At 45.1% G+C, this 22,754-nt stretch overlaps 1 protein-coding gene across 6 annotated transcripts in view; it reads left to right on the top strand.

Annotated features, from left to right (window-relative positions):
* KTN1 (kinectin 1) overlaps positions 1 to 22,553 on the top strand; it is a 70,083-nt gene extending 47,530 nt beyond the window's left edge. For 3 of the 6 annotated variants that reach the window (XM_042813430.1, XM_042813432.1, XM_042813431.1), the window contains exons 26-44: positions 555 to 645; positions 755 to 832; positions 1,397 to 1,434; positions 2,547 to 2,637; positions 2,736 to 2,804; positions 3,232 to 3,269; positions 4,205 to 4,295; positions 6,209 to 6,295; positions 8,226 to 8,315; positions 9,245 to 9,325; positions 10,052 to 10,141; positions 10,226 to 10,318; positions 11,336 to 11,407; positions 11,917 to 12,000; positions 12,198 to 12,281; positions 14,713 to 14,796; positions 16,201 to 16,293; positions 21,013 to 21,136; positions 22,036 to 22,553. In XM_042813430.1, the coding sequence (XP_042669364.1) occupies positions 555 to 645; positions 755 to 832; positions 1,397 to 1,434; positions 2,547 to 2,637; positions 2,736 to 2,804; positions 3,232 to 3,269; positions 4,205 to 4,295; positions 6,209 to 6,295; positions 8,226 to 8,315; positions 9,245 to 9,325; positions 10,052 to 10,141; positions 10,226 to 10,318; positions 11,336 to 11,407; positions 11,917 to 12,000; positions 12,198 to 12,281; positions 14,713 to 14,796; positions 16,201 to 16,293; positions 21,013 to 21,136; positions 22,036 to 22,040 (1,483 nt within the window). In that variant the 3' untranslated portion in view covers positions 22,041 to 22,553. The remainder of the gene's footprint in view (positions 1 to 554; positions 646 to 754; positions 833 to 1,396; positions 1,435 to 2,546; positions 2,638 to 2,735; positions 2,805 to 3,231; positions 3,270 to 4,204; positions 4,296 to 6,208; positions 6,296 to 8,225; positions 8,316 to 9,244; positions 9,326 to 10,051; positions 10,142 to 10,225; positions 10,319 to 11,335; positions 11,408 to 11,916; positions 12,001 to 12,197; positions 12,282 to 14,712; positions 14,797 to 16,200; positions 16,294 to 21,012; positions 21,137 to 22,035) is intronic. The other 3 variants (XM_042813434.1, XM_042813433.1, XM_042813435.1) reach the window with 3 other exon arrangements.
* The last annotated feature ends 201 nt before the right edge of the window (positions 22,554 to 22,754 follow it).

Below are 22,754 nucleotides of genomic sequence, written 5' to 3'. Positions count from 1 at the left end.
GACTTAGTAGATGTGCAGTTTTACTGCGTTTGCCTGCAAACAAAGGGGGAAGCACTGCTTGGCTTTGTGGACCTAAATTAACTTACATGGGATGAAATCCAAGTCAGGTTGGAAGCACGTAGGCGAGGTGCTGTGGCAAACTTACTTTAATAGAGTCTGTACTGTAGTAGGTGGGTTGGTGAATAAGAATTGAATTGCTGTGGTCATCTGTCCCTCATGTCCCCAGTTGGGACTTCCTCCCCCACTGGGAGAAGGGGAGGAATTATTTTTAGGTGAGGAGAGCACTCATTTGAAATCCCTGCAATGTGTGTTGATGCAGAACTTGACTGCTTTCCCTTAATGATCAGTACCATGATCAAGGGCTTCTCCTGCTAACCAAGTCTGATGTGGAAATGTTCTCACATTGATTTTTCAGCAGGTGAATTATGGTTATGCCTTTGATCACATAGACTGCTTCTGTTTGTTACATGCTGAAAAGCACAGTATTTCTTTTCTTTCGAGATGAATAAGCCCTTGCTCTTTTATTCTGCGTGTCTGTGTGTGTGATGGTACAGGTTGAAGGGGAAGGAAAATCAGGTGAAAACCATGGAGGCCTTACTGGAAGAGAAAGAGAAAGAGATTGTTCAGAAGGGAGAATGGCTGAAGGTAAGCTTCCTTAGTATTCTGAAGGGAAATAAATCCTGGTGCAGTGTTTCTGGATGTGGAAGGATTACATTTATACTTCTAAGCTCCTTTTTTTTCTGTTTGTACAAAGGGTCAGCAAGATACAGTTGCACAATTAACCAGTAAAGTTCAGGAGTTAGAACAGCAGAACCTGCAGCAGCTCCAACAGGTATGGCTTGCAGAGTGGTGTGATTATAGAGGGTGCTTGGAAGATGTTTAGCCTCTACTCCTCTTAAAAAGTTTGTATTGGCTTCAATCTACAGAGCTATTTTAAATTCTGTTTGATTAAACTGGTGGGGTATACTATGCAGTAAGCCTATTTCACCTGTGTTTATCCAAAGCAGATGTTAATGCAGCTGATGAGCTTGATGAGCTTTCCTTCAACTTGGATGATACTGTCCTTAATGAGCAGTCTGGAAACTTAGGAGCTCATCAGCATAGTCACAGCTGTGTGCTGGGTGCCTCCTTGCCACACTGAAGCAGTGTCTCTGTAGGGGAAGGGGTAGCAGGGGAGCTCCTGAAGTGCTTTCCCTTGAAGTGCTGAGGCTTTGCTGTGATTTGGGATACATGGAGAACGCCATGCTTCTGAAATTCATGTGTTTAGATATTCTTGGAGCAACGCGCTTTGTTACGGTGCAGGCTTCTCAGTGCCTCATTGGGAGTGACTGTTAACGTAAAGACTTCTGACATGGCTTGTGCTATCAAAATGAGATTGGGAATTCTTGTTTTTCAGGTACCTGCTGCATCCCAAGTCCAGGACCTGGAGAGCCGGTGAGTGCACTTCATAGCAGCTTCTCTGCTGTAACGTGCGCTCAGTGCTGGCATCTGGCTTAAATTGGAATGTACAACTTGGTTTCAAGAATTTTATGGGCTTTGCTAAAGTAAGCTGTTAGTGCTGATGGATGCACACCAGCCAGCACGTCTGCTGCTCGTGTAATAGCAACGTCTGGTGGCCCTGCCTCGTGCATCTGAGCTGCAGCCTTCAGATGCTTTGTGAAAGTGAATGATCGCCCAGGGCTGCACTAAGTAGTGAAGCTGTTGCTGCTGCTTGTGTCTAGTGGTAATTTCTCCTTCTGTTTAGCGTGTTTAAAATAGCGTGCGTTTAAGTACCTGCAGTTCAGTCAGTAAAAGCAATGAATAGTTTTCTGTTTTCAGTCTGAGATGCAATAACTAGTTTTCCAGCTCCTGTTTTATGAAGAGACGCTGCCAGAAGTCCCTCTGTTTTCACTCTGTTTCGTCTGGCTGCTCTAATTCAGACAGGCTGCACGTTCTCGTGCCATGACTTTGTCTTAGAGACCACTAAAGAAGACCACTAAGGTCCCAAGTGCAGCCCGCTCCCACCGTGCCCACTGACCACATCCCTTGGTGCCACATCTCCATGGTTCTCAAACACCTCCAGGATGGTGACTCTAGCACTTCCCTTCCATGCAGCTATTGCACACTACTGCCCTCCAAGGGAGGCTCCTGTACAGCCTCCATGTGCTGCCTAGGCTCACTTGTAGGAGCCCATACTTGGCACATCCTTCCAAGCCTGCTGGCTCAAAGGACTGGCCCAAGTCATTGCTCCTCTCCCACTTGTACTCCGAATGCTGTTGAGATCAGTCGTGACCTAACTTGTTTGCTGATTGACACATGAAGTGGTTAGCTTGCTTCAGGCCACTTCTTAGCAAGTAAGTGTTCACAGTGCAGCTGGCACATATTTCTGTTAGTTTTCTTGGTTTGGAGCCATACTCTAATGGTTTCTTCTCCACGTGGCTGCTTATTTATATATAGTATGTGAAGATTAGTTTTTTTCTGCTGCTGTGAGAACTGTTCCAGCTAATATTTGTCCCTTTTTAGTAATTTAACCCTTTTCACTTTTTTTTCCTAAAATTCCTCTGCAGGTTGAGAGGGGAAGAAGAACAAATGAGTAAGTTGAAAGCTGTATTGGAAGAAAAAGAGAGAGAAATTGCAAGCCAAGTTAAACAGCTGCAGGTAAAGTTTCAGAAGAAGTGTCTTATGTTGTAAGGGGTAGAGCATATATTGTGCAATTCTATACATGCATACAAATGTTGTCTTTTTCCTTTAAATAGGCTATGCAGAATGAAAATGAATCCTTCAAAGCTCAAATTCAAGAATTAAAGCAGGAGAACAGCAAGCAGGTACAGCTCTCAATTGCGTTGTTACTGAGCAAAGTTAATGGGGGTTGCTGTAGCCTATGTGGATGTGTGGAAAACCAAGAGTTGCATTAGCCATGCAAATCCAGGGACAACTTCAGGGTTGAATTGCACTAAGCCAGCTTCTCTTGCTGTTGCATATCCGTTCCTGCTTCCCTTTAGTGTGTGGGTTTGCAGCCTTGTGTTCTTTCTTATGTCTCCTGTGTTCTTGTCTAGCTTTCCACCCCTATCTTTACCTGCTGTGGCACAGGTAGGGTCCTTCTGGCTCAAGTAGGCTGGGCAGGAATCCTTTGAAGGCCAGGAGTGCTGCTGATGAATGTTGCAGCAAAGCCTGATTAATGAGGCACGTCATGCTTGCTGCATCACTCCTTGCTGCTGATCTGCTCTTAATGAGTTTCTGATCTGTTTGTAGGCGTCTCTGGCTGTCCAAAGTGAGGAGCTCCTGCAAGTGTGAGTACTGCCAGAGGTCGAGTGCAATAGATGAGTGCTTAATTTCAATTGCTGCTTGGAGGCTGTAGAAGATGAAATAAATGCCGAATGTACAGTAGCTGCAGTTCAAAACAAAACCCCAAAAAATCAATAACACACAACTTCTGTATCTCATAAAACTTGAGCACAGAGATTCAGCTGATGCTAGTAATTCTTTTTTTGGATCTTCTGCAGCATTGTTTGCAGTATATGATTTGACCACAAGTAAGCAAACCACGATTGATTTAATTTTAGGTGCATGCCAACTTGGCTGCGTGTCTGAAAAGTTAAATGGTGGTGTTTCAAGTAAAATAACAAGCCTTTTTTTCCTTAAACCTTCAGCCATATGTAGGGTTCTTGTTCATATTGTGAAATTGTTTGGTAGAGATTGCTTTCCAGGCAAGGTCCTGGGGGTAGGAGAATGCTGTAACTTTGAGATGACTGAAGAAGTATGTGAAAGCCAATGCCGTGCCAGCTTATGCTGCTCAACACAGATCGCCACTGTCATGCATTCTTTGCTCGCTGAAATATTTTCTTTTAAATGCTGTAAATTGTGGACTAGGTGCTCAGAAAGGAACGCTCTAATCCAGCAGACAGTGCCTGTTTTGTGGTATTGTGCTAGCGTGGGCTGGCTGAGTTATCCTCAACAAATGTGTTGCCTTTCCGTGGCCTTGATAAATGTGTGTAGATGCTTGTTGTAAGCAAACAGCAGGTTTACAATGGGCTGTGCTCTGGCAGCCCACAGTTCATAGAGCTGTTGGAAGCGAGTGGGATTGCCAAGTGGCAAGAGCAGTTTTTCAAAGAGGGTGCATTGCTAGGAGAGAAGAAAGTGAGCATATGTAATAGGGCAGCACTGCTTCAGTGAAGTCTTTTTAAATGTCTCCTGACTTGTTTATGATTCTTTTTTGCTCATTCAGGGTTGCAGGGAAAGAGAAGGAAATTGCCAGTCTCCAAAATGAGCTCGCCTGCCAGAGAAATGCTTTTGAGCAACAGAGGAAAAAGAATAATGTAAGGAAACTTTTCCCCCTCTACATTCAAACAACAGCGTTCCCTGAAACCTGCATGCATGGCGTTCCTCAATTCTTAGGGCATTCTGCTAAGAGAATATTTCTGATACTTATTTCCCATATTGTGTCCTCTGGACGCTCTTCTTTCTTTTTTTTTTTCTTGGGAGTGAGTAAGGATCCCTTATGTTTAGGCAGCTTTATAATTACTTGCTGAATTGATGAGAGGGAGGAGACATCCTGCAGCAGCTCTCAGCCTCGAGTTCAACCTTGCCAGCCCCGTTCAGAAGCACAGCCTTTCCCAAGGGGTTCAGAAGCACAGCCTTTCCCAAGGGGCTAAGGGTGGGAGGATGAAAGAAGGGCTGTGCTCTGACCGAGCGTCCTGTGGGTACATGGGAAGAGATATACCTTCAGACTCTCAGATCTGCCACTTCCCACTCCTGGGAGCTGCTAATCCTGATCCTCTGGGGGTGGTGAGGGCAATCAGCCTCCCTTCGCATCAGCCCCTGGCAGCACCAGGGAGGTTGTTTGCGAGTGGAAGTAAAGATGGCATCTTGCACTGTAGTTCTCTGAAGTACCTCCCTTAATACAATGACTTGTGAAGAGCAAGAGAATGGTGTCTTTAAATTATATGGAGGAAAGCTGTTAAAATGCGGGATTTCTAGCTCACTTAATGGCCTATAAAACCTACTGAATGCTTACAATATGCCTCGTTGCTTAATAGTAAGACATGATAAGAATCACACATGAGGAAAACACTAAGAATGTATTGCTTTTGAGCAAGTAGGATTGCTTAAAAGCTGAAATAAAGTAGGGGAAAGTGGTTGGGTCTTCTCAGAAAACACATGAGCTAGAGAGGTAGAATGTGTGTGTGCTTTCTACCGACTCCAGGGAAGCTGCAGGTACCCTTGGTGGTGCAGGCAGAAAGTTGGTTACTGATAAGAGTGGACCGTGACTGTAAGTCCCAGCTTGCCATGCTGCAATTTTAGCCAATTTTGTTTTCTGAGCCGTGAAAGAGCTCTTAGGACAGACAGGCAGAGTGAGGAAGTGAGGAAATAAAGCCACTGTAGGCACATGCAAGGATTTGGATGCCTTTCTAAACCAGTCCTTTGCTGAAGCAGATTGCTCCGAGGATTGGGAGGAAAAAAAAAAATGATTAAAAAAAGCTCCAAGTCCCAAGCGCTGTGATCTCCTCCCCACAAGGCCCTTTTTGTACGAGCTCTCAGCCTCGCTGTGCCTTGTTGAGTACTCATGGCAGTACACGTTTGATGACCTCGCCAAGAAAGATGCAGCACTCCGAGCCCTGCCCACCTCTGGTGAAAGCCCAAAGCTTTTCAGGAGGGTGAGCACCTGAGGATTCCTTTGGGCTCGTGCTGCGAGCTGAGGCTCTGAGCCTTGTCAGTAGGCTTAATAGGTTTGTGCTGAGGCATTGGGATGGACGCCGTTAGATCTGGTTGCACGATTGGGAGCGTCAGTGTGTGCACCTCCATGTGTATTTGGGTCCATGCTGGGTTCTGCACTGCGACATGCCTAACACTCTGTTGTGTAATCTGTGGTTTGGTGTCTGTGTTCCTCACTACTTTTGGAAGCTTCCCTCTTTCTTCTTACAAGTGCAGTCAAAGTGTGGGGTTGCCAGCATTGCAATGCTGTGCTCTGCAGTCCGGTAGGGCTGGGATCAGTTTTTGGATATGGGGCACATTGGGCAGAAATTGGCATTTTTTTTCCCCATTTTCCTTTGAACTCTTGGGTCATGACACGTGTTTTTGCTAGCGTATGTCATCCTACCCAGCAAAATCATGCAGTAACCAGCATTTAAATGCAAATGGTGGAGTGTAATGCAGAATATATCTCTGAAGTAAAAGTGGAAACGGTTTCAATATTGGCTGAACTGAAATGATTCTTTCTAAAAATGATTAGGACCTTCGGGAGAAAAACTGGAAAGCAATGGAGGCATTGGCATCAACTGAAAAATTGCTGCAGGACAAAGTGAACAAGACTGCCAAGGTTGTAATGTTAACTGCTAGAAACGATGCGTTAAGCCAGAAGCAGATCTGCAGCTGTTTATTTTTATTTTTAAGTGGAATGGAGGCATTTAACTTTTACTGCAATTTAAGTATCGTCTGTTCTGAGTGATCATTCATACGCTCTCACCTCTGCTTCTTCCTGTCATCTTCAGGTTCCTTTTGTTCATTTTTCTCCTTAATTTGTGGGCATGCTGACTTGTGATTCGTTTGCATAATTGTTAGAGCTGTCGTGAATGGTTTGGTGAGGGGCTCCAGAACAAAACCAGGCTGGGCAGCGACTTGCTTTCATCCACAGGGCTTCTTTTGTGCTTCAATACATTGATTGGCCCCACGCAGAATTAGAACCAGATGATTATTTAAGAACCTGGGAACTTCTCAGGAAAACTGTGTCGCTGCAGCAGTGAATTTCCTCCCTGAAACTGTTTGAAGCTTGACAGAGCCTGTCAGAGCCAATCCTTAACCTGACACAGGGTCTGAATTGCCCTGGAATGAGCTTGCATTTGTTATGAGCCTGACTCGATGCTAATTGTCACTGTGCAGAATTACAAAAAGGAAACAACAACAACAAAAATGCATTCAAATAACCTGAAAAAACCACAAAAGTCAGGTAGCCAGAAGCAGCTGTGCTCTGGTTCAGGGCTGCCAATCTGTGTCCCGGAGATGTCACTGCTCCTTTGCTCAGCCCTGTGCTCTAAGAACTTGTGTACGTGCTTTTGCTGTGTTCTAATGCCTGCTTGCTTTCTCGTGCAGTCTGAAGGCTTCATTAAGCAGCCATGTGACACTTTGGTGTGTTTTCTAAATTGCTGAGAAATAATGCACCCAGCACAGCTTCACAGCCTGTTGTGTCTGCGTCTGTTTCTGTCTCTGGATCCCAACCTAGTAATGCCGCTGGTCTCTTGCAGCAGAGGAACTCGGAGCAGTAACAGTGATGTCAAAGGAAAAGAGAAATTAAATGCTAGCAAGAGGCATTTACTGGAAGCTGCCTTTGTGCAGACTTGGGCTTCAGCATTTAACCTTCAGTGAGAGCCTGATGGGGAGCAGTGTCCACAGGCACTGCAAGCAAACATCCCATGGCTGGGCACTTCTCATGGTAGATAAATTGGGAAGGAGTGATGGATCTGTGATACCCCTTGGCTCTGTGCTGTTTTGGTTTTTTTTTTTTGAGTTTGCAAAGCAAGTGCTGAAGGTTTTCACACAGCTCTAATAATTATTTCCCATTTCACCCAAATTGGGGAAGGAGGGTGTAAGGGTCCTCTTCTTATGTACATAAAAGTAATACTTAAATGATTCTATGATTCTGTCCTCCGAGTTGAAAGGACCTTTAAGGATTATCTGGTCCAACCTCCCTGCAATCAACAGGGAACAGTCTTGCTTTCTTGGCCTGGTTCAAATGTGCATTAACACAAAGTTTACTTTTGATTTTAATGCTCTGTTTTTGATGAGATGATGTTAATTTACAGTGTTTGTTTGTTTTGCCCCCCCTCCTAAAATTGTTTGAAAAAAGTACGGTGTTTGTAAACCTTGATTGACCAAACCTCTTGGTTTTGAGGTCACTCGACTTGAGTGGAAGTGTTGGTGTGATCTATGGAACCGGTCACTCAGCACAGTGTAGTTTGTGTTGTGTTGTGAACAAGTGAGTGGTGGTGTGAATACAATGCCAACAGGGGAGGCTGGAGGAGACCTTTAAGAAAATAAAACCTTAAAAGCACAAACAAATGTGAAGGCCAAATTCTGAAGCAGTTTACTGTCAATTTTTGAAGCTATTTACTGGCGATTCCAGAGACCACAGAGCCTTCCTCACTGAAAGCCACGTTTCTGGGTTAAACAAGTTACTTTGTGTGTAGGAGAGGCTACTGCCACACTAGAGGAGTGTGTTGCCCTATTTCACATGAGCTCTTTTCTTGGTTTAGGAGAAGCAGCAGCACGTGGAAGCTGCCGAGGTGGAGACACGAGAACTGCTCCAGAAGCTGTTCCCCAATGTCTCTCTTCCCCCCGATATGGTAAGAGAAGTGGGGCTCACTGACCTGCTGGGAGCTGGGTTCCCACTGCATTGGTGCTCTGCAACGTGTCCCTGCAGTCTTTTCTCACAAGGGTTCTCTAGTGGGAAGCGAGTGCTTCCTGCTTGTGAGATGTGTGCTTGGTAGCAGCAGACAGGCAAAGTTTGGCTACCTCGAGAACAGCATTTGTTCTTTATCCTTTCTTTTTCCTTTTAACCTCCCTGACATCTCTTTCACCTGCCTGTGCTACCCCTATTTGAGTATTCTCAGTGTCCTGATGATGACCATTCATCGCAAGGCTTAAGTCTTTAAAATGGCTTTCTGCAAGGTTATAAAGGAACCTTCCTGCTGAGATCCCCAGAGTTACATGGCAAATGTCTGCTTTAGCCGTTCAAAGATCTAACAACAACAGAAGATTCTTTAGCTCTTGAAATATTTATCATAGAGCCCTGGCACTTGCAGGGAGACCTCTGTGACCCCACTGTATTTCAGTACTTGCAAACCCCCATGAGCTGTGTCTGTCATAACCCTGTGCTCATGGATTGCTGTCTGTTGAGTCTGGGCTGCTTGCAGTAGACTCAGAACGCTTTGAGTTGGAAGTGACCCTTAAAGGCTGTCTGGTTCCACTCCCCTCCAGTGAACAGGACACTTACAGCTCCATCAGGTGCTCACAGCCCATCCAGCCTGAGCGTGGATGTCTGCAAAAACAACAACAAAACAACTACAAAAAAAACCTTTTTCTTTATATCCAGTCTGAATTTCCCCTCAAACCTCTTGGTACTGGATGAATAACCAGCATCAGGCTGTTGGTCAGTCTGTGGGAGCTGGGGGACTGAAATGCTGCTTCATAATACTGCAATTGAAGGACAGATGTCCTCAAGATAACTTTACTGAGGTTGCCTGTTGCTCTAACTGAATGCATTTCCTGACAGAGCCATAGCGAGTGGATATGTGGATTTGAGAAGATGGCTAAAGAGTATTTGAGAGGGGCTTCAGGATCTGAAGATATCAAGGTAAGCACAAGCAGTGGACAGTCCTTGTGCATGACATACTTTATTTTCTGGTACAAATCTTGCAGACTTGTGAAGTTCAAATTGGTAAACAGGTGCTGAGAGAAGGTTTTTTTTTATAACTATTGGTATTATGTGTATTGGAAATATGGTTGCATCTTTGAAAAGGGCCTTGCTGAGCTGTGAAAGCACTGATTGAAATTCCTGGTTCCTTTTTCAAGTAACTGGTTTGGTTTTGGGTGAGTAGGGTTACTGCAGTCCCTTCTCTGAAGGTTGTGACTGTGTAGGTGAATGTTGTGCTTGCTATTGTAAACAGCTCTTTGCAAGGGTGGATAGTGAGAGGACAAAGGGGAATGGTTTTAAATTAAGACAGAGGTTTAGGTGAGATATTAGGAGGAAGTTTTTCACGCAGAGGCTGGTGACACTGGCACAGGTTGCCCAAGGAGGCTGTGGATGCCCCATCCCTGCAGGCATTCAAGGCCAGGCTGGATGTGGCTCTGGGCAGCCTGGGCTGCTGGTTGGCGACCTGCACCCAGCAGGGGTTGGAGCTGGATGAGCACTGTGCTCCTGTGCAACCCAGGCCATGCTGTGATTCCATAATTCTGTGATTCTGTTGGCATCCTGGCATGGGGTAGAAAGTCAGACTGGCCAATATCGAATGCTATTTGAAGTAAGGTAGCTAGTAGAACTCAAAGCTGCAATGTGACTTCTGGTTGTCTTTTTTGACAGGTTATGGAGCAGAAGTTGAAGGAGGCTGAGGAGTTGCACATACTGTTACAACTGGAGTGTGAGAAATACAAATCGGTTCTGGCGGAGACGGTAAGCGGGATGCTGCTCCTTATATCCTGTGTGCTGCACGCTGCCTTTCCTCTGCTGAAAGCTTTCAAACCATGCTCTTTCTAGGAGGGGATTTTACAGAGGCTACAGAGGAGCGTGGAAGAGGAAGAAAGCAAGTGGAAGATAAAAGTTGAAGAATCACAGAAGGAACTCAAACAGGTATGTCTGAAGATCTGCTTTTTATTTAGTCAGGCAGCTTCTGCTTGAAGTAGCAGAGGGTGTTTGAGAGCTGCAGAGACTGTGTAGAACAGCCCTAGCTGCATGGTTTGTTCTGTGCGTGACCAGGGATGAAAAAGGTGAAGTCTGCAAATAACAGAATAGAAGTGTATGCGTCCCATTAGAGTGCCCAGGAATGTAGGTTTTCTTATCAGGGCAGCTCAAACTGTGTTTCTGTTAGGTGCCTGTTGTTTTCCAAGTCCATTTGTAAGCAGATGCAGATTCCTGGTGCTGAGGTTTGAATATCATATAATGATAAGCAAGATGCTTTTGTTTTGTTTCTTTGAAGCCCTTAATCCATTATGGCCAGCTAATTACACTTGAGATTGCCTCCGAAGCTTGCCTTTTTAGGAAAGCTCTGTTGCTTGCACGAGTGGCAAGAAGTAAGCCTTTTATGTTTCTTTCCTTATCTAGGGTAAAAGTAGGTCAAACTGTGTATTTTTTTCCTTTGCAAGAAATTATTTCAGAAAAGTATTTCTGTTTAGCAAATTTGAGTGTGAGAGTATGAGCCTGAAGCATACATGTAGATAATTTATAAACCTCTTGTTTGGGGGGCTTATAAAAGGCTGTCAGATCTCGAGCTGTAGATGTGCCACCATCTGCTGCGCTTATACAGACCTTAGTAAGGCTAAATATGCTGGCTTTAGCTGTGTATAGCTCGTGAATGGAGACTGCTCTCCCTGTTAGGTGACTGGGAAAGGTATTTCCCTGACTGACAGACAACTGGTTTAGTCCTTACACTCCAAATCTTTTGGGCATCTGGCTGTAAATATGCACCGCAACTTCTCATGCTGGGAGAAAGCAGAAGGGTTATAATAGAGGCTCAGTATGTTGAGTTACTGGAGTGAGCACCTGCTTTGATTCAGCCACTGATTTTTCATCATCCCTAACATTTTTAGATGTGTACATGGAAAATTTGTCTTAGGCCAACACAACCAAATGATGTGTTTATCTCTGCAGATGCGCTCATCGGTCGCCTCTTTGGAGCACGAGGTAGAGAGGTTAAAAGAAGAGATCAAAGAAGTGGAAACTGTACGTGCAAGTGTTTTTCTCTTTGAAGCTTTTGGTTACTCAAAACATAATTTAATCCTGTGCTGTAAATCTGAGTATCCTGGGATTTCTCTTCTGTAAGCAGTGTGCATCTTGTCTTGTAGTTAAAGCTGAACCTCTTGGCACATGCTTTTGAGAAGCTGAGGTGCAGAGTTCTAGAAACTGTTCTGATTTTATTTCAGTACTCATCCACTGGATTGAGTCTCTGGAAAGTGGGGCCCTTTTCTTGGGAGACCAAGCAGTTTGCCAACAAGCAGATATATCAAAGTAATCTTGGGTTTGATTCTTTGTTTTATGATCTTTTTATTTTTGTTTTAATCTTTTTGAAGTCTAACAGTTTAAATCTGTGCTAGGCAGTCACTGGATTTGAAATGCTCTCTAAATGTCATGGAATACTTGATAGAAATTTGTAGCTAATAATAAATTAAGAAAATGATGCTGCAAGGAAGACATTGAAAACGTTTGTTTTAACTCTGTTTTTCTGTTTCTAGCTTAAAAAAGAGAGAGAACATTTGGAAAGTGAACTAGAAAAGGCAGAAATAGAGCGATCTACTTATGTTTCAGAAGTCAGAGAGGTAAACATGATTGACCAAGCTGTCCTTTTTCCTTTGTTTGGTTTCCACCTGGCTGGCAAACTAATCTAATGCTTAGCCCCTATGGCTGAGGAATTTGTATGCTTGTGACCTTAGGGTAGAGCGGCACACTAATAATGAGCAGAAGAAAAGTGGGCATCCTAAGGAGACAAATCCTAAAACTCTAAACTTCATTTCAGCTCAAAGATCTGTTGACTGAATTGCAGAAAAAACTTGATGATTCATATTCTGAAGCAGTAAGACAGAATGAAGAGTTAAATTTGGTAAGAAGCTTGTTCTCTGCTGGGCACAACGTAGGCTCCCAGCATTACTTATGAAGCAGAGACTTTATTCCAAGTCCTGTCTGTTCTGCTAACCTCTTCAGCTTGATATTTTTGTCCATTTCGGTCATTTGTGTAGTCTGACTTCTACAATTTGTCTCTTTCTCTGCTCCTAACAACGGCATGTCTGGTTCTTAAGACTTTCCAAAGTCTTTATGTCTTTGATACCCGAGCCTTCTTGAGAGTCAATGCTATATAGTGTAGACATATGCAGTTATAACATCCTTGGAGCAGCAGACGTGCTCCCATCACTTCAATTTGAGGAATATTCTCTGGTTGTTTTTTGTTGTTTTTCTCCAAAGCTCTTGAGGATGCACCTATGATATCCATGCTCTGACTGGGCAGAGGCTTTTCCATCCTTCTATGTACATACACAGATGGATCCAAAGCAATATTGAATTAATTCTGAGTATCCAGCCATTCTGCAGCTGGTGTTTTGATGTGGCTGAATAACTCTTCTGGCTTGTGGCAGACACCACATGCAGCATGCTTGGCTAGAAGCACTATCCAGCCAATAATGCTCTTGTTGCAGGTTTTCTCAAGAAGCAGTTGGATTACCCGAGGCCAGACCTGTAGACCCCTTAGATGCATGGTTCTCCAATCTGAGTCCTTTCATTTGTTTCAGTGTCTTTTTTTTCCTTCCCGTGGTTGTGTTTGAACTTTCTTTGTGCTTTTGAGCCAGGATCAAGAGAAGGTTGGTTCTGCCACTGTGTCTTCGGTGGGTTTTGGAGTTATAGAACCTGTTATAGAAGCATATTATAGAATGGCTGAGCTTGGAAGAGACCTTAAAGATCATTGAGCCTCACCCCCTGCCGTGGGCTGGGTGTCCCTCATCAGATCACATTGCCCAGGGCTCCATCCATGGCCTTGGGCACCTCCACAAATGTGGCTAAAATAGTCAATTTAAGAAAAAAAACCTAAAAATTCACACACTGCTTAAGTGTAATGGCATGCTTGGCAAGTCTAATACAGCACTCATTAGCATCCTTCCTCAGCAACCAAAGCCTCCTGTTTTGAAAGCAAGGGAAATGGGAATTGAATGCATATCTTAAAGTTAATCAGCAAACGCCAACCTCTTGAATATAAGAGGCAACAATCTATTATGTTCTGTAACAACAGAAGCTTAAGAAGCTGAGCTCCCTGCTAGGGCAGTTTGACTTGGCAGCGTGGTGATGCTGAGCTATTTGGAAGAGGTAGTAAACAAGTACCTGTGTGCAAATGGCTCAGGAGCAGCCTCCAGTGCATAGGAGGGTTTTTTTTTTTCCCCTCTTTATTTTGTTTTTGGCAGTGGGCAGGAGGCTAAGCAACAGGAAATGATGGGATTTTGTAAGGCTTTCCATTTATTTGTGGGTTGAGCATGGAGAGAAGCAGGCACCACTGCAGAGTGCTTCCCCAAAATGTGGAAACCAGTGCTCCAAAGGGGGAAGCCTTCTGTGCATGAGATAAATGTGTATTGCAGAGGTTTGGAACCAGGGAGAATCTGGCTGTCTGTGTAGCCCATTGTTGGATGCTTTAATCCCCTGCTGGCTCCCAGGAAGATTGACAGCAGGAATAGTGGACGTTAGTGCAGTGCACTTCAGAGTCACAAATCCTACAAAACTGCCACTCAAGCTTCTTATTAGTTTTCCTATTTGAGGCTCCAGTCTGAAGTGCTGTGGCTGGTTGTGTGTGCTGCCTTGAAGAGCAATTGAAATATTCTTTAAAAAAAAGAAAAAAAAGTAAGTTTATTTCCTTTCTCTGGAAGGCTGTGTTTTAAGGGCAGGCAGTGCAAAGTATTCATCCCTCTTGGTGGAAATAGTTTCACTTTTTGGACTGAATCTAAACACAATCGACAACTTAATACACCCCTGCCAGTGATTCATTCCCTGATCTGACATTAGCAGACTGATTAAGTCAACAGAGTTGTAACAAGTGGTGCTTTATTAAGATGACAAGCAGGGGGTTTTTTAATTTATTCAGCAGTGAAGTGACAGTTTAGCCTGAATTAGGAAGATGACAGTCTACATTTTGGGGTATTTGCTATGAATTGAGTTGAAGCTGAGACTGGCTTGTGATAGGAGTGCTAGAGAGGCTTATGTACACTCAATATTGCTAATGGTCTTATTGGCAGTATAGTTGAGATCGCTTGTAGTTAATCTGATTCCAACTGTATCTTTTCTTCTGTAGTTTCCATTCCTGACACTTATCTTTACAGATGGACTCTCTCTTCTTTGTCTTTGTAAACCTCACCATACGTGTTCACTAATCCAATGTGTGCAGTAATCGTTAGCAATGTTACTCCTGTTGCAGTGTGCACTAGGGCAAGCTAGGGGAGAGACAAATTGCATCTGTTTGTACGTGGGGGAAACTGATTTTCTTTGTTACTGTTTTGCAGCTGAAAACGAAGTTAAGTGAAACACTGTCGAAACTCAAAGTTGATCAAAACGAGAGGCAGAAGGTAGCTGGTGACTTGCCCAAGGTAAGCAGAGACCCTTAACAGTTACAGGTGTAAATACAGCTGAAGCCCTTTCAATCTGTAGTTTTACAGTGCTGGAAAATGTGGTGTTTCCAACTGCCTGCCTGCTGGGGTGTTACTGCACTCACTGCTTTCCCAGGTGGCTGAGGCTGTGGGTATAAGAGCTTGTGCATGATACCTGTGGGTCTTCTGAAATGATAAAAATGCAACAAGCAGCTTTGTTTCATTACCCACAAGTGTCTCTTGTCCATGATAATTTTATGCCAACAGGTGATTTGAGGCTGACAAATAATTCTTTATTTTAAGAAACCCAGCCTAATAAAACCCCTTCTCACAGCCCTACACCCACATCACAGCCTTTTAAAGCTTTTAAATCCAGGCTCAAATGGTGATGGTTACAAGTTGGCTCACAAGCCATCTGCCCATTTGCACGTGGTTACAAATTGGCTGTAGCCCAGGAGACTGCAAGTCTTTCAAGTTAGCTCAACACAAGCTCAGTGAGACAAGCAGGTGGGTTACCTCTGCTTTTCTGCGTTGGTTGCTCTTGCAAGATGGATTGGAGTGGAATATCTTTAAGGATGTGAGGTCTCAGTGCTGTCACTCCTGGGAGGAACCTCTCATGGGAGAACTGATAAATGGAGGGAGACAAGAATAGCCTGTGGAGTAGCTGAGGCCAGGCTCTAGGCTCTACAACACTTTGTTCCTTCTGTGATGCTGTCTTCTCAGCCAGGAGTATAAGATGAAGCTGGGAAGGAATGTAGAAGCCTTAAATAAAGGTTGCTAGTGGTCTGGGGTTAACAGCAGTTCTTCCAGGCGTCTTCTACAGCTGTCCTGCCTCTTGAGGTACTCTAAGACCTGTCAGTGATGGGCCAGTGGGGTTGACAGAGTCACTAAAGCACTGCCAGGAGGTGAGAAGACGAAGGAGATCTGCTATGATAAAGTGTTTAAAACCTTTTGCTTGGGACAGTTATGCTGGGTGTGTACAAATGAAGGGAGCTCTACTGATGCCTGTGGTTTGTGGCGTGCTCAGTGTAAATACAGATCAGCAATCAGGCTTCTGGAGACCTGCCTGTGCAGCTGCTCTCACGTGAAATGAAAAAAAAAATATGCAATTTTTTTACGTAGTAACTTGATGTAAGACTATTAGAGTTTCCCCCATAGAATTGCTTTAAAATGCAGGCAGGCTGACACACGACGTACTGATTGTAAGGAGACATGTCAATCTTGGCAAATGTATTGGTCCCCTGAGCAAATCTGGCATAAAACACATTTCCTGCTGAACAATGATTTCCTGTGTCTCTAATGCTGCTCCTGGAGAGATGGCGGTGGGGGGGGGGGGAGGTTCAGTTCTCAGCCTTTGCTAATTGTTGCCTCCTCTGTTTTGTTTTGTGTTTTCCCACCCTGCAGGCCCAGGAGTCCTTGGCATCTCTTGAGAGAGAAATTGGAAAAGTTGTTGGGGATGCCAATGTTATTGAAAACAGCGACGTTCGCACAGAGTCGGTGAGTGTTTCTCTTGTGCTCAGAGCAGCACAAATCTCATGCACAGTATCAAGTTTGGGAAGTTAGCTGCAGCTTAGGCATGATTTTGATGGGGAGATAAAAGCTTGATGAAACTTCCTGTCTCTTAGCTTGTCACAGTGCTTTCTTTCTAAGCATTGGGTGTTCCACTGTCATCTGGGTTATGACCTCATTCCTGTGGGTCAAATTTGCAAGAAGGAAGGGAAAAGATTCTGGATGTGAGATCTGGCTGTTGGTTTGAGCAGAATTGGGAAGAGAAAAGTTAAGGGAAGTTCCCCAAACTTGTCCCTTCAAGAAGAGATGCTATAATTAAATCTGCTGATTACTAAGTAAGCTTAAAATATTGGCAATTGGGTTGACATAAGTAATACCAAAGGAAGAGGGCAATCTTGAGTGTCCTGGGAAAATCTCTTGCCAGAACCTTGAGCCTTTTGGTTCTCTGCACCTGTGGGCAGGAACCTGCCATTAGCCACAGATAGGTGCTTAAATGCAACTCCAGCTGGCCCCTGCTCCATTCTGTGCTGACCTTGGTGTGGTCCTGCAGCAAGGTCATGCTAGGCTTTGTCAGTAAGCAACCAACTCAAGTGCTGCTTTGTGCTGTGAGTATAGAACTCTGCAGACTGACTGTTTTCAGGTCCTTTGGCAATTGTAAGATCTGGAATTGGAGGACCATAAAGTGGCTTTTTCTCATGTTGATGAGTAATTGCCTGAGCCTGTGGGTTACTGTTTGCATGGAAGATTGCTGAGCTGTTTCTGCAGCTGGTAATCCCGGAGAGCTGGCCCTCACCACTAGCACAGGTGCCTGAGTCCTGGTGTCATAACAGGGCTTCCCCACCTCTGGAAACAAAAGCATTCTCATCAGCTTCAAAATGGCTTCAGAAGAGCTTTCCAGTAGGCAGCTGGGATGGGTAAAGCAGATGTCTTCCCAGCATGTTTTACACAGCTAAATGGCATTGGTGAAGCTCATTACCCATTTTCATCTGATGGATAGAGTGGTAGGAAATGCTGCCATTTGAGGAGGAAAGGAGCACTTGCTGGTAGGATGAGTAATTCATATCGACTCCTTTTAGCCACTAAAAATATGTGGCTTCATCAGTTGAGACAGGAAGCTAGGAGTCCTCTAAGGAGCACAGTATTAAAGCTTTTGTAGTCATTAGCAGGAAAGAGATGGCTTTTTTCAGACTGATTGTTCATGGATGCTGATCGACCCACGTGTTGTGGGCTTCCTACCTCAGGGCCAGAGCTGCAGCTGGGCTTGGGAAACCACTGATGTCCCAACCCTATGAGCTGCTCTCCTGGAAGGGGTGTTGGGTCTGCTGAGCCCTCTCCTGTGCTGACAGCAGAAGGCCAGATGGTGACAATTGGGTGCTCCATGTCCCTGTCTGCAGCAGGATGGAAAAAAGCAGCCCTCTTTAAGTCAGTGACAAACTGCTTGTTTTCTGCTATGCCCATCTGGCCTTCCTTTGGGCTTGATGCCAGGGGCTGCCCAATTTGCTGAAAAGGCAAGTGCAGGGTTTGGGGCAGGGCTAACAGCACAAGCTGACCACCAGAGGAATCCATTGTCCTGCCTATTCCTCCTGCTTGCAGTGCTCAGAGTCAGCCAGGCCATGATGCTGTCAGCCATGGCATTTCATGGCTGCTAATGGCATGGCATGGCTGGCCAGGTGTCCTTAGATGTTCCCTGCTATGGCCAAACCCTGTCTGTTTGGGCTCTCACCACCTCAGCCTGGCAGAACCCCTCTGCTTTATGTATTGCTCCACTGTGGCTGTGTGGGAGCATTGTGGGGCCCTATCCAGTTTTCCTGTAGAATATCTGTTGCTTTATTCTTAGGAGTGTGGAAAAACAGTCCTAATGAACCTGTAATTAAGCCTTCATTAGAATTAAAAAGAAAAAAAGTTAATTGTCTAAACACTGCTGTAAACAGGTAGCCATTGGCAGAGGCTGAAATTAGAACATTATCTCCTTCCTTATGCCTTTTTTGCTGCTGCTTTTTTTTTTCCAGAACAAAAAAACCAGCAAAGCTGTCTCCCCAGAAGCCTCAAACCCCAGCTTAAAATAGCTGTTAGATTAAAAAAAGAAAGTCTTCCAGCCACTTCCACCTAGCAACAGGGACTTTTTATTTTTTGTTAAGAGGGACCTGAAAACACATGCTTGCAAATGAGCATATTTGTTCCTTCTGGGTACTGGAACCAACCCACAAAATTGAGAAATGCTGCTTGCACAAACCCTCAAACACATTCTGTGTGTTTTCGTTAGACTCCTTTTCTTTCTATTTAAAAATAGACCATTTGGGCTTTCTAATTAGCTTGCTTCCTTGTCACTTATGGGACTAGATGATGACTAAAGGCTGCCTTTTAGTGTGCTTTAAGGAAGTCGTTTATATTCAGCAGCTCTCTTAGGCAGTAAACTTATTTTGAGGATTATATGCAATCTAATGGGCTTTCTTCCTTGAATCTGTGTGAAACACTCCATCCTTGAAAACTGAGAATGCCATACATGTGGAGCACAGCAGGGGTGAATCTGTCAGCTCAGTGCCTGTCAGATGGAGCACCTGATCGGGGACGTCCCCAGGAGGGAATAAAATCATTCAGGTTCTGAGAGGCTCCTATGGCCACCCCGCTGCCTCTCTACTTCCCCACATCCCAAAGGTGTTCTCCCCCAAGCCCCAGAACTATGGGGCCAGGGTGCAGCACCAGCCCCATAATGCAGCTGTGGGCCAACAGAAGCTGCTGTGTGCCTGAGTTGAGCCCAAGCCCGTTGAAGACTGGTCAGGATTTGACTCAGTGAAAGCTGAGGATATGTTTGTAATTCATTGGTAAGCAAGGCTGAGCTGGATGGAGTCCTGGGCAGATTGATCTGATGGGGGGCAACGGCGCATGGTGGGCTTGTGGGGGAGGGGGGGTGCCTTAGCTTCTCTTCTGACCCAAAAATGGTGATTCTACGATTAGTAAAGCCACAAAATAGAAGGGAGGAGGAGGCAAATATAGGTGAGAAGGGCACATCCTTGAGGTGAGGGCTGGGGGGGAAATGAAGGGCTCCTCCATTGCTTCTGCTTGTGGTGGTTCCTATGCTAACGTGTGTGCATTCCCAGTGCTGTTGGTCAGTGCCAAGGTCCATTCATTAGCTGATACGCTAATTGCACTCGCCTTTCCACTTTAATCAATCCTTAGGAGATTGCTGTGTGAATTCTCACCCTTGACAGAGTTGCTTTTCTACTTCAGTAAGGGTAAAATGGGTTAAAGCTATTGTACAATGCCAATGGTTTTTAGAGTAGAAAAATGTTTACCAGTTGCACGCAAGCAAAGAGCTCTGCAATACATTGCTTTGTTCTCTTGCCTGAGCCCAGAGTAGTTTCTGTAATGGTGCAGGTGGTTGAGTTTGATTTACTGCCCTCTCTGCGTTACAGCAAGTCTAGCCGCGTTGCGAGCCAAATGGGAGCTGGGAAAGTGGCCCTCTCTGAACTTGCTCTAATTTCCCTTAAACCCCAGGGAGAGATTTGCAGCAGCATTATGCATCAGTCTTGTTCTGTTAGGAGAGCTGCTTTCAGCTGGAGTGCAGTTGGCTGATGCTGAGCGCTCGCAAACGCTGCCGTGTTCATGTTGGGGATTGGGTGCCGCTGTAGCGCTGGCACCGAGGCAGGTTTGCTTATTTTTAGCTGATGAATTGCAAGGGGAAGCTCTCCTGCAGGTCTGTCTGCACGTCTGTCTTGGGAGCTGAATGAGGAGCGGTTCTGGTGCAGAGTTGGTGCCTCTCTGAAGGAGGCAATCAATAAAGGTAATCAAACAGGGATTATAGCGCCGTTAGCACAGCACGCCTGACCTGGGGAGAAGGGCGGGCAGGAGGGGAAGAGTCCACTTTGGAGCTGCAGGACTTCCTATTAATATGAAGCTGTTGGACTCCTTTTGAAAAAGAAAAAGGAGAGAAAAAAGTGAGCTGGGTGTTTCCATTGCAGGGCAGCTCTGTCACCATGCGCCCAGCAGCGCCGGTGCAGGGGATGAAGGGTTGGATGTCCAGTCAGATATCCCCAAAAGATTTCTCTGGGTTGCTGACTGAAGCTCAGTTACTCAATAGTGCTGAGGACACGATCCCCAAAAGGGCAGCAGACCAGAAAATGAAAGGCTTCAGTGGCTTTTAGGCTTTGAGTTCCTTGAAAAAAGACACGGGACAAAAAACCACAACCTGGGGATGCCATTCAGCCATCTCTTCTGCTGACCTCAGCTCATGGTACACTGAAATCACCAACAGCTCCAAGCAGCCGTCCCTTTCCCACCCCATCAGACAAGCCCTCGGTGGTCCTGCAGCCTCATTCCTCCAGCAGCAGGCTCAGAAACCATCCTACAGAATGACACGTGCACTCTGTGGTTTGTAGTGAGGCTTGCAGGGCCGTGGCTTGGCACTGCTGTCTGGGTCTGGCTTAGCTGCAGTTGAAGCAGCACAGCTCCTGGAAGCAGGGAGCACGTGTGATCCTTCTGGAGCCAGGGGGCAGCGATGCTGTGTGCAGGTGATTCCTTGGAATGGGAAATGGCTTCTTGACTTTGAACAGTGTTCCCTTTAAATGTGGCTGTAACCCTCTGACTTACAGAAATTGTTCCCATCTGTGTGAGGAGCTGTAATTTTATACAGATGAGCTAATTCTAGACTTTCTTGGTAATTAGATTGTAAATGAGTTTTTAATGATTTTTTTTTTTTTCTTCTTCCAGGAATTGACTGATAAAAGACTAAATGTGGCGGTGAATCTTAACCAGGATGTAGGTCATCTCAAGAAGCTGCTCGTGTCAGTAAGCCAAATGCTGTCAAAGGGACGAGAACATTACCAGCTAGTAGGTGGGTGTGCAGGGCTGGGGTGCTGCCCCGTGATGGTGTGGGATTTGGTTTGGGTCTGACGAGACAGGTGTTAAAACCTGAAGCTTCCTATCTGGAGGCATTCAAGGCCAGGCTGGATGTGGCTCTGGGCAGCCTGGGCTGCTGGTTGGCGACCTGCACACAGCAGGGGGTTGGAACTGGGTGAGCACTGTGCTCCTTTGCAACCCAGGCCATTCTATGGTTCTGTGATCTCTGTTGCTGTGCCCTCAGACATAAGATCTGAGTTTTGGGTGGCCCTGTGTGAAGCCAGGAGTTGGACTTGGTCCGTATGGATCCCTTCCAACTTGAGATATTCTGCAATCTGCACTGCATTAAAAGCAGTATTGGTAGGCACCAGGTTTCTTCCTCTCTGGGGCCAGGTTTCACTCAACTGGGACTGACCTCACATCCGTGACCCTCTCAGTTCAGGCACACAACTCTTTATCCCTTGCAAAGTTTTGTTCCCACAGTGCCTGTGCCTTGTTTCCTTCTTCCCTGTTACAGGAGCCAAGTGTCTGTACTTGAAGTGTCTGTACTTGTAAGCTCTGATTGCTTTGGGATTGGGGATGTAATGTAACCCCCCTGGGCTTCCCTCAGTTAGCAGCAGTGGTGTGCTGTGGTCACAGGGATATGAATACCTAAAGCATCAGCCTGGCATGAACTCTTGATCCGCTTACAGACGCACCAACAGGGCTTTCATTTTAATATTCAGCCAGCTTTGAGACCTGGGCTTTGGTGGTTGACTGCATCATGCTGCTGAAGTTCTGAAATGGCCCAAAGTGAGCCAAGGGTTGGCAGAGGTCATCCCAGGGCCAGCAGTGGGTGAGGCCAACGTGTCAGGAACTGCTGGGCTCACGTGGCGTTGTGTCCTTCTCTTGCAGAATGAAGTCACGGCGAATCGCTGATCTGAGGATAGCAGAAGGCATTGTATTATATTTTGCCAAATTAAAGCCTTATTTATGTTTTCACCCTTTCTACTTCGTCAGAGACACTGAACAGCGTTTTGTCTTTTCTAATCCTTGTTAGACTACTGATTTAAAGAAAAAAAACCCGACTCTGTAGACACCTCCAGAGTTTAGTTTTATAATAACAAGAAAACCTGTTTGGATAATTAGACCTTTACATTCCTGGAGAGACAGTAAACACGTAATCTTTTGTCTTCTTTTGCTCAGTAAAACTTGTTCAGAAAACTCCAATGTGGCAAAGTCACCAATGGGATATAACATTTTAATACTGATGTTGTACACTGTTTTACTTAAATACATTTTTGGGATTAGCTGCCTCTGACTTCAACCTCAAGTAAACACTCCTTTTTTGTTGTTTTTTTTTTTTTGTTTTTTTTTTGTTGCTAATGTAATCAGTTTTTGTAATGGTGTCAGCAAATAAAGGGATGCTATTATTTGTGCTGTTTCTGTTCTTGGTGTTGGACACGCTGGGCTCAGGTGAGATTGCCAGCTCTGTTTGGAGACCTTCCTTCCAGATGGGGGTCTGCTCAGGTCGGAGCTCAGAGGTGGAACAGGGATTCCTCTGGGTGTGTGGGAGCTCAGGTGCTTTTCCTTTCTGGGATGGTTCAGTCTGGAGAAGAGGAGGTTCAAGGGAG

Source organism: Centrocercus urophasianus, unplaced genomic scaffold, assembly GCF_019232065.1.
Source record: "Centrocercus urophasianus isolate 14NV4802_14NV808 unplaced genomic scaffold, USGS_Curo_1.0 seq_14, whole genome shotgun sequence".
In the NCBI taxonomy this organism is placed as follows: Eukaryota; Metazoa; Chordata; class Aves; order Galliformes; family Phasianidae; genus Centrocercus; species Centrocercus urophasianus.
This window is presented reverse-complemented; position numbering and strand designations above follow the sequence as displayed.